Source organism: Rhyacophila brunnea, unplaced genomic scaffold, assembly GCF_057557595.1.
Source record: "Rhyacophila brunnea isolate RB1 unplaced genomic scaffold, BYU_Rbru_1.0 scaffold_4, whole genome shotgun sequence".
Lineage (NCBI taxonomy): Eukaryota > Metazoa > Arthropoda > Insecta > Trichoptera > Rhyacophilidae > Rhyacophila > Rhyacophila brunnea.
The window spans coordinates 33,126,262-33,137,958 of record NW_028233068.1 but is presented as its reverse complement, the minus strand read 5'-3'; the positions used below and the strand labels follow the sequence as shown (position 1 = coordinate 33,137,958).

At 34.8% G+C, this 11,697-nt stretch overlaps 1 protein-coding gene across 1 annotated transcript in view; it reads right to left on the bottom strand.

Moving 5' to 3' along the window:
* Positions 1-2,632: 2,632 nt before the first annotated feature.
* The window catches only part of dsd (attractin-like protein dsd), a 34,378-nt gene continuing 25,313 nt past the window's right edge, over positions 2,633-11,697 (bottom strand). Inside the window, exons 17-25 of the mRNA XM_085954097.1 lie at positions 9,674-9,892; positions 9,000-9,216; positions 8,283-8,425; positions 7,656-7,805; positions 6,770-6,992; positions 6,142-6,300; positions 4,609-4,735; positions 3,565-3,845; positions 2,633-2,945 (exon numbers count right to left, since the gene is read on the bottom strand). Of these exons, the coding sequence (XP_085810223.1) occupies positions 2,756-2,945; positions 3,565-3,845; positions 4,609-4,735; positions 6,142-6,300; positions 6,770-6,992; positions 7,656-7,805; positions 8,283-8,425; positions 9,000-9,216; positions 9,674-9,892 (1,709 nt within the window). The 3' untranslated portion in view covers positions 2,633-2,755. The remainder of the gene's footprint in view (positions 2,946-3,564; positions 3,846-4,608; positions 4,736-6,141; positions 6,301-6,769; positions 6,993-7,655; positions 7,806-8,282; positions 8,426-8,999; positions 9,217-9,673; positions 9,893-11,697) is intronic.

The following is an 11,697-nucleotide window of genomic DNA, read 5'->3' as shown; positions in this document are numbered from 1 at the left end:
AATACTGAGAAGAAGTTTCAAAAAAACGAGTTGACATCCAAATGCCCCAGTGTACTTATAATACATTATTTAACTAGTAATAACAATCAATATTATTCAAAATATTTAATAAATTTATCTTTGGACAGAGGATATCGAAGATTGGCTTCATGCTATTGGAAAAACAATAATATTTTTATGGCATGATAGAAATAGTCACTGACTAAATTGGAAAAATAATACATGTTAATAAATGCATTTAAAGATAATATATTATGACAGATTTAAAAAAGTATTGTTAGTATAAAATATGATTAAAAAATGAAAGGATAGAGTACAATGAAATATTGATTGAAATATATTTTGTGATAAAAAAAACGTTACAACATAATATAAAAAATGAGACTAGCAAACTGAACAAATTAATAATATCATATTGGAGTGTTTTTTTTACTTATGGTAATCACAGAGACATGTCTTTCTCTGCACAAATTTAACAAACAAGCATGTCAAAGTTGCACCTAAACGCGGCTAATCTATTCATAATCAAATCTACCTTTATTTATGTATATCGATACACAATGAAATATTTACAAATGAATGGTAGTGTGAAGCACGCGAGGTTTTGATAACAGTGCCTCAAACAATCAGACCCGTAGATCTTACGTGTAATTTTGAGTGCGATCGGAATGTTTTATGAACAATACAAACATATTAATCAACAGATTTTCCACACTGCAAACGCTGTCATTAGAATGCCAATGTGGCTTTGGTTTTAACACAACACGAATAAAAAAATTCTATGTACATTGGACAGTGTTTGTTTTTGAGATTTTATACATGCATCACTAACCCATTTATTTGACTTAAATTTGTTAATTACAGACAACCTGTTATAATAATACTCAATAGTCATTGAAGTGACAGAAAATTATTAGTGAATGATTCAATTTCACTTTTGTGGAAAATGTAAAACTAATACTACGAATAGTTGTAAAAAAACCTTCCGAGCCCACTGTAGATGTTTCAAGTTATACCGCTTGTCTAATGAGGGCTGCAGTGGCAGTGGTGAACAATCAATAAATGAATAAGGATCGGTCATTATCATATCAAAATTGTGTCACTTCAATACTGATATTGCTTACATTTTTGAAAAGGAACACATATTGCCTAATAAATCTAAAAAAGAAAGGCAATGAATAAGACAACCATAGCGATAATCACATACAATTCGAATGGAGTAACCGATCATTAAAAGGCCATAATAAACTTCTCTATAATATACATATCTGAGCAAATGTATTCATAAGCGTATCTTACTTTAAACGACATAACTGCCCATGTCTCAAAGCAATAATAAATAATTACCATTGGATGAATGAGTATTAGATTATTGTTGTCAAAAAAAATTGATCAGCATCAACTGGCATCTGATAAAAAGATAACCTCGTCGATAATAGCTATTAAAGAAAATTACCATCCTTCTATATATTTAATAATAAAGTTGAAAAACAACAGACGGATAGTAATTATACAAAATCAGTGCAATTATCTCACACAAAGTACCACGATGCCCCTTACAATATACAAAATATCTATGACATCATAATTTCAAATTCCTTGAGAAGATTTCAAATATAAATTCAGCAAGCTTTTATTCATCCCACGTCGAGTGCTATATTATTCTGGGTATGTCATGTTTTTTCCCCAAACTACGGTGATAAGCTTTAGTGTTTCAGTCTTATATTATATAAAAAAATATTTAGATAATATAATTGCAAACATCTGTTTTAAAAACGTATTAGATATCTGAAATTATAACTTGACATGGATATACATACATGCACGAATACTCGGTTGTCTATCAGATAGACTACTAGTATATTGATAAGAATTTTTCAAATTGACAGGCCATGAGGATGTGTAACCCATTATAATGGGGTAACTATTTCAATAATACTTTCCTATTGATGGCGTGTACAAAAAATATTTGTCACGTAAGGGTACTCGGCTACACGAATACTGTCAAGTCTAAACCAGATCCATATACATTTACCCGCAAAAAAAATATACAATAATTGTTTGGTTAGATATTGCTATCAAATTAAATGTAGTTTGGACAGTCCACATCGTAAATATTTGCAGACTTTAATAAAAACAACATTCTACGAGGCCACTACTTCCTGTGACAGTAAAAAAATTCCCAAAATTTATCAGCACCTTTGTACTTGTTTCCATTCACGGCAATATGCAAAATAACATGGTCGTGTTCGTTTATTTGTTTACAGGCGGATGTATGTTTGTCTGGAACAGGCTCAAAGCTTACAATGGCATAATGCTGCTCAACCAATTAAAGCGAGCATTGTCAGAGTTTAGTTGAAAGCAATTGCCAAAAGACTAATGATATTCAAGAAAATAAAATGTTTTGCCTATGTACACACCATGCCAATATTGGACACAAAATATTTTACATAGCTGGTTTATTACCAATCGATAATAAAACAATAATTAATACTTGTATTTCAGATGCTTCTATATAGTACTAATAAAAGAATCTTTCAATAAGCAATAAATTATCTCAAGAGAAAATGGTCACTTATAAATGTACTTTGAAGGGAGCAGGCTGCTGAGGTTATAGCCCGTACGTGTGAAATAACAATCGGTGTTTTAAAATGTCAGACGCACAGGTGTTTCACCGGGAGAGGTTTAATGTAGGAGTCTGGGGGGCGTGGCAAAGACCGAGACGAGGGGACGAAGCAAACAGTTAAGAGAAACATCATATACACGTGTCGGGGTGCTGACCGCCCATCTTACCGCGCTTGCTGATCTTGGTGTCAGCATGGCGCGCATCTCCGGCGATGAGGGCGGCGTGACGAGGCGGCGAGCCCAGCGTCACCAGTGCCGATGCCACCGCCAGCCCTGCCGGCTGCCCCGCTGGAGTGAAGCTGCCCCCGCCTGTCGGCAGTCTGTAACATTTAAACATGTAAGTATTAATATCAAAATGGCTAATATAATAAAAAAAAACTGGACAAATTAAACAAGTCACATTCAAACTTTTTTAATTAAAACGCTCAAACAATTTTTTATATATCGTAAAACTAAAAGTTTAGGTGCCAGGCATAAGAAATCGTCTATTAGAGATAGATGAGTGTTTTTTTCAAATACCGATCTACAACATTCAATATTTGCATAAATATATGCGATAGCATAGCACAAATGGTTAGTTTTAATATTAGTTCTTTTTTAACCCTTCGAATACCACAGATCCAACATATAGGCTTTGGATACTTTGCTAAAAATACTATGAAGCGATAATTCGGCTTATTGATGGACTTTTTTTGTAATATATAATTTTAACATAATGGTGATGCCATATTTTATAAATAATAAGTGTTTATATTTTAAAACATGTCAACTGTAGTAATAAAAAAGAACCCACGGGTATACAGAATAAATTTGTCAATCTTGAAAAAAAATGGTGATAAGAGCAATTTATTGTATTATAATTATAGAAATTGTATCAAATGGATTTCCTATTTTGCAAAAATTTATTGTGAAGTCTGTATGAAAAAAAAATGTAATTACCTGACTAGTAATGAGAGCACGGCGGCTTTGTTTCCACTGCACGGTTCCAGAGCTATGGGGCTGGGCGAGTCTTTCTTTCTCTTTCTGGGCGCGCCACTGCCGGCCGTTGTGTGGATGGCGGGCGCCGAGTTGGAATTTGAATTGGAGTTGACCGTGGCGCCGGGTGTCGGCGTTGCGTGCAACCCGCTGGAGTTGTCGGTGCAGTGTAGTGGATTACTCACCACGTGTTTCACGTGATTCTCCACCGCCGACCTCTCGCGACATTCAATCTCCACCAGCACCTGGAAATGGAAATGTGCACGCTTGAAATGAACAACCTTCGCCCATTAGGGTAAAAGATATTCGAGACGCTATAATATTTATGAATAAAAATTCAAACTGTAGCCATAATATTTTAGCTGAAAGTAAGAGGCATATCCATACGGTCTCGAGTAAAGGAGTCTCAAAAAAGGCAAAAAGGCTTCGAACTAAGGAATTATAAAGAATTTGATACTGTTCGGTTATCAGGAATACAGCGGAAAACACAACACGCCCGGCCATATCCGCGAACTAGTTTGCTTTGGCAGAGAACCGGTTAAAGATGGTATTAGCGAAAGAACTCTGCCATGCATCGGATATTGAAAAAACAATAATTGTGAGGCTCTAGTAAGCGATAAATTATTCTATTTATCAATATTGAAGTCCAGTTCGTTACACAGTCTAATATATTGTCTATATCAAGTGGGAGTTGACAACAATCATCCAAGGTGACAACTGCCATGAAGAGTTTCAAGTTATTAGTGAACAACGAAAACACAGCATTTTTAATGACCATTGTTGTCATTTATAATTTTTTTTAACAGCAATGGCCCCAAGTTTGATCCCTTACCCTGTTAGAATTGTTCTACTTTACTATGTTCATTGTAATAAGACAGTTAATTACAGATCCTTATCAGATCTTTAATCTACTCTGGAAAACATAAATCCACTTTAGTGTTAAGTTATTGATGGGGACGATGTATCCCGTGATTAAAAGTAAAAGTTAAAACCAAAATGATGAAATACCTGTGAGAATGGTCTGGAAGCCATCTGCTCCATTTCAACGAACAATCGTTGCCTCCTTCGATACATGTCATACTTTTGTTTTATTTTCCACATTATGGCCGCTACCAACAGAAGCAGCAAGAAACATCTGCATAATAAAAATAAACGATAGTGATTAAAATAGTCAAATTTAGTACTGCTCCTTTGATTAGCAGGTGAAAATCTAGTTAACCGGTTCTATGCCTTCAGCGAATTATCTCGCTTTATGAGGCCGTGATCGACAGGCCGCACATACAAATTTCGCGAGTTATCTCGTCTAACTCAAATTAAATTACTAACCACAGTCGACTGAATTGCATGATCTAAAAAATTTAACACGCAGTGACATCTGTTTGAATGATTATGAAATACTAAGCTACAAATTATCAGTATAACATCGATTATAGTAAAAGTTTCGCTTTACATTCAACGTGTGTTGTTAAAAATCTGCAGCCAGTCAGATACTGCCATAGTAATATCGTGAGTAGGGAATCCAATCCCGGGATCCCGAATCCCGGGATCCCGGGATCCCGAGCTATAGTCGATACCTATGAATCCCGGGATTGATAAACATAATCCCGGGATTTCGGGATTGATTTTTTTATCAATTTTTATGGAAAATATAACAGAAAAAATACTTTTAATACAAAATAACTACATTAGAAATAAACTGAGTTTGAATGAAGTTTGATGTGTAGGTTGCCGATTCATTTTATTTTTTCACATAGATTATTAAAAATGAGAAAGATTGGTAAAAAAACAATGCTTCGCACTTTTAACAAAGTAATTCCACCATGATACTCGTATCATACGTTTTACGGCAGTTTCATATTTGGCTGACTAATTAGATTTATGAAGCGGAAAGGCCATAAGTACGCCATGATTATTTGCTTTACTATTTTAAATCTCGCTGATCTATTCATTATGTCTTTACTATCAGAAATAGCAATCTCATATTAAATTCACATTATTATTTATATTACAATATTATTTACTCCATTAAACTTGTGTATTTCCAAGATTTAACGCATACAATATTAACAATAAATGTCTTAAATAGTATAAATTATACTAGATTTATTTTTGACCGATTTTATCAATGTTATTTGTAAATATAAAAATTTTATATTAACAATGGAAAAAAATCCCAATCCCGGGACCAGTCCCGGGATCCCGGGATTGTCAAATTGTAATCCCGAAATCCCGGGATCAGAATTTTGGCTCGGGATTGGATTCCCTAATCGTGAGGCATAGAAAAGGTTAAACAGCTAGGTAACATTTGAATGATTTTAATTATATTATGTTCATATTTCATAAATTTTTATATGACCCTTAGAGCATTTTGGATGTTTATCTCATTTCCGCTTAGTCGTCAATATCGGCAGTGCGAGTAAGTTAGGTGCCTCATTTCTAATTAGGCACACCTACGCATGACTATACATTACAGTGTAATGATTACACTCTAAGAATGAGATCTCACAACCAATTAGATAAATATAACATGATTGCACTTACGATGAAAACGTAACAAAAAACTGCTGAAGATTTAATTTAGGGTATTGCGAGAATGATATCTGAATCCAGAGTGGCGGTTGAAAGTCATACACGTAAACATAGAACGTTGTCAATGTCACATTGTCTTCAATGCCAAAATTGTGGTCAGCCTTTGAGAACCTTTAAAAGAGAAATATAAAACATTATATAGACGAAAAAAGAATACCCCTCGATAAGTGGTAACATTTTAATTAATTAAATTTCAAATGAACTGGTTGATTTATTTTGTAATGAATGATTAAGTGATTAGTACCCGGATATATATTATCCTAGAATGATACATACATCATGTCAATTTTGAAAAATCTAGAAGAGTCTAGAAGAGAAGAAACTAAATCATGTCCTCATAATGCACTCCCTAAAGATGTAGATATTTTTAGCGATGCATTATATATTCTGTTTTTAAAATTCTATTTAATTGTTTAATTTGCTTTTTTTTTTTGAATTATTGTTGTTTTTTTTAAAATATATAATACTATTTTTTGCTTTGTTTTTTTTTTCTTACTGATTACTTGTACTTTTTATTCTAAATGTCATGTTGTGACCGTCCTGAATTAATAATTTGTTATGTACTCAACGTGTCTTATACCTATAACGAAATGTAGTGCAGTTAATCGAATGGAAGACGCTTTTTTCTTGGCCATTGGCAGTCCTAATTGTGATGTTCATTTTGGCGAGAACACTGCACGTGATGGAGAAATCTGCATCGATATCCGGTTTGATCGGAGAGTTTTTAAAGTTTATCTGCGTGAAGTAACGGTCTTCCTTTTTCGACAGGTTGAAAGTGAATTGGTAGTCTATGGCCAGTTCGTCTGGAAAGAGAAGAGAGTATATTTTAATGTAGGCATTTTTGAATAGCATAATTTTACTGTACGTTCATAATCGAAGTAATGGTAACATTGTTGAGAATCACAGGACTCATCCACTGACACATCCACAAAGCATCGTCTCATAAGCGGCTACAATACATACTGATACTATTTTTCACACTTCATGTAAATATTTGTTAGGTGATGTTTGTTTCATGTTAATGACTATAATGACAAACAAATTTAATTTATAACATGGGATGAATGGTGACTAGAAAAGATTTCACTTTTCATATGTGGGTCAGATATTAACCTAACTGAGTGACTGAAGAAACATCAAGCATATTCCACATAGAGTTTACCACATTTATTTGTATGTAAGACAAAATGAATCAGAATTTCGATTGAAATTCAATTATCTCTCCCTCAAGATAATCGCTAAACGGCTAATATCGGCAGTTAGATAATATGACAAAGCATCTGACTCTAAGCTCGGTGCTTTGCAATATTGTTGTGTATGGAATTCTGCTTATGTGCACTCTACGTAAGCGAAAACGATTAAATGTAGATTGCATGCATTGGACATTACAGCAAAATTTAAGGATTATCATAAAATATCTGCTTTCTAAATTTACAATTAAACATTTAAAGATACTTGTAACTCACAGTAGCAGAAGCCTTTGTTGCTGGGATCCCCATGGTAGTGGTTGGTAGCGTCACACTTCTCGCAACGTTCTCCCGCCAGACCTTTGGTGGTGCAGTAGCACTTGCCACTGTCGGGGTTGCACATGGTCGCTTGGTCGTTGCACTCGCACGCTATGACAAAGAAATATTCCTTATTAATTAACACTGATCATGGGTAAAAAAATAACCACTAGATTCATTACTACTATCATCTCTCTTTGAAAAATTCAAGCATCCTCTGTTATACAGATGTCAGGTAAATATGCTATGTGCTAATAATTTCGAATACCTAATTTCATTATATAAGAGATAATCGATTCGTAGCTACACGGGTTCTATCACTCGGCTGGGCAAAATCCATTGGTTGCATGGGTTGGGTGAATGGGCAATAGCCATTCCTTGTAAATAAGGCTCTGCCTACGAGCGAAAATGGTGATTTACATATACATAAATTCATTTATATTATGATGTGCACAATAATTCATACTTCAGTACAGGAATAAGCTTCAGGACAGTGTGACTTGGGAAGAAGGAAATCTGGTGAGTGATGGGTATCTTGAAAGAGATGGTCTAGTTTGGCAGCAGATTAGTGGGTGGGTTGACACTTACGTTGGCATCTGCCTCCGTTTAGCGGGTTACCCCAATAGCCCGGCGAGCACTTATCACAGTGATGGCCCATTGTCAGGTTACCACATGGTTCAATGCAAACCGAACTATTCTCTAGACATGTTGAGTGGCCGTTGCATTGACAACTGAAACCGAAAGAATTAGCCAGTACAGTACAATATTTTAAAATTAATTCCTACGTGTCAGTAAAACATAAAGAGATATTTTTGAGAGGAAAAATAGAAATTGTAAGAGCTAAAAACTAACAACAATTTTAAATAAATCCAACAAATCTGCATATCAGGAGGTCATTTTCAAAAGTGGCAAATTCCATTTTTTTAGTGGCAATGCCAGATCACTTCTTGAGTGCTTGACATTATGTGATTTTCAGAACTCGCCAAATTCAACATCAAATCATTTAAAATACCTAATGTAACATGGGACTAATTTTCGATAATGGATAAATCAGGTATGTTTGGTAATCTTGCTTAATACCATACATTATGAAGGCGATCAGAGAGACATTGTGTTTCTTTTATTGCTAGTAAACACAAACTTTTTAGGTATCTAGGAGTAATGAAAATATTGTATATTGTCACTTAGCCAATGAGTAGATTTGACCAAATTTGAAAACATCTCCTGATTTATAATATATGACATTTTCTCAACACTCGAAGAGGTTATTAAAAAGAGGATACAATAGAGAGAAAATTGTCTTACCTGGGGCAGTGGGTGAAGTGCCAAGTGGTGGAGGGACAGGTGTGGGGTGTGGCAGGGGAGGAGGCACCCCCAGGCAGGCAGGAGCCCAGCCCCGTCCGGGAGCCGTCATCACACCACCCGCACGCCGGCTCCTCTCGGCAAACCAAGCAAGACGCGTACGCCCAGCATGCGCCTGCCCCGCTGCCTGCACTCAATCCAGTGCCAGCCAAGCCAGATTCTGGGAACATTATAAGCCAATTTAGTATTTTTATGATATTTCCTAATTGGTTCTATGTGACTTTTTTACCAACATTCAAAAATAAAGACGATCAAAACTAATATTCACTTTAATTTTATGTAGGATGTATGCACTATAAAACGATTTTGTCTCGCAACAAAAAATCCAAAATTGAGATTTCGTATTGAGCTGCTAGATACTCGAAAACGTTCTGAAAGAAACATTCTGAATCATCATTCGTATCTATAATTTTACAAATAGGGCTTTACACTTTACACTAATCATAAACTGTGGTTTGGCCCTTAGAAGGAATTCTGGTCATAACAAATTAAGAAAAACTCTGACTGACATTGAAAACATACCAAAACATTGTCAACATATTATTGTTTTGTTGAAATCAGACTTATTAAACTTGCAGGAAGAAGGATTTTTGAAAGATAATAAATGAATTATTTACCGACTGCATAGAGTGGTGGATTTCGACACTTGGCCATGACAGTAGTCCACTCGCGGCACTGCCCATAAGGAAAGGAGGCTGTGTAAGCATTCTTGTCGACACAGCGCGCTTCATTCTGGCACCAGATACATTCTTCTTGCGTGCAATTGCTACATGATGCTATTTCAGAACATGACGATGCACACGGATTGCCTGATTCTTGACTGTTTTCAGGAGTCACTGGAAAACATAAATGATGATTGACTTGAATATACTGAAGCCGCACTATATTGACATAGTTATAAACTTCTATATATAACGAAAAATAAAATAATATGAGCCTATAGAAAGTGAACATAAAATATCTTATACTCGTTCACTGCAAATAAAATTATAAAAACTAATATTATAATATATAATAAATATTAAATAAAATAATAATATAATATGTTACGCCGAATGTGTGAAATTCCGTATTACATAAAATCGGCAAAATTTTTCCTATTTCATGGAAAATGCAGGCCCGTTGCTTTATTCTTGAATTAGGCAAAATATTGCCGATTTCGTATAATATGCAATTTCACACATTCGGTGTAACATATATATATATCTGTAGGTACATTAGAGGATAAACAACGGAAGTCCAGTTTTTACCGTTTCTGAGTTAAATAGGAAAAAAATATTGTTTTATTTCATTACACAAATTAATGAAACACTGAAGTCCATAAGTAGTAAATTAACCGATATAGCTAATTAAAAGTCACTGAAGTCCAATTCACTTTAGTGCATAAACAACGGGTGTCCTTTTTACGATGTTTATGCTCTAAGAAAAATGTTAATAAACCATTATAATAATTCCATAAACACGGAAGTCCAACAAACGTTAGGTAGGTAGGTACATTTATTATCTATACTATAATTTTCGTTTTTCTTTGTACAAATCCACACGCGCAGTCGGATTTCGATAAAATTTGGACAGTAGACGGGAGCCGACGAGCCGGAGTGCGTGATCGGGGTCTCAAATTTCAGATTTAGCCCGTTGCACTCCGGGGACAGTTTTACGGTTTTTGCGTAAAAAAGTCGCCGTGTACAAGGTCTTGAAACGCGGAAGTTAATGCTGCAACCCCCATTTTTTATTGCAAATATCGCTAGAATTTGTACATTTAAAAAATATTGGCGTTTATTTCAGCTTGATCGGAGGTCAAATGGCAAAGTTAGATGCAAATAATTGTGTTATTAAAATTGCAGGTCGGCGCGGGCGACGTGTTACGCGTAGATCGGAATGCTTCACTCACGGACAATAATTTATTGTATGTAGTGGCATCAGAGCCGGAGTGCGTGGTCGGGGTCCCGAATTTCAGTTTTAACCAGTTGCACCCGGGGACATTTTTATAATAATAAATTGAATTTGTACAACTTTTTAAGATATTTAATTCTTTCTATGCCGCAATTAGTTAATTGATAGTAATTAACGTAAGAATTGGTGTAATTAAAGCGCGTAAACACGCTTTGGGCAGTTAACCGGTTAAATGCAATAAATGTACAAAAAAAATAAAAATCTAGTATATTATATTTTTTTACTTTTTTAAATTCAATCCTTTGCAATCTACGTAACTCCCGGGCAGCGCCGGGTGATACAGCTAGTTATACATAAATAGGTATAACAAAAATGTTTGATTTATTCTTCAAAGAATATAACCACATGAATGAACCCAAAATTGTGGTTCTATCGCCATATACATATTCAAAATGGATTTTTAATAAAATAAAATAAAAATTTAATTCGGGTTTCATTTGCCAAGCAATGACACCTGCGACGCCTGCGATAGCCCTAAGATGAGTCTTAAAGATGTTAATATTTCTTTTGAAGAAAAAGAAATTCAATGACACCTTTTGGAAGACCACATACAGGAAGCAACTGCAATTAGAGAAGATTGATAAAACTCTTGCAAAAGAAAAATCTACCAGTACGAAAGTAATAACGGTTGACTTGGAGAAGTGTTTACCTACTCCATATACCTAGTTTCTATCTGAGAAAATTGTGG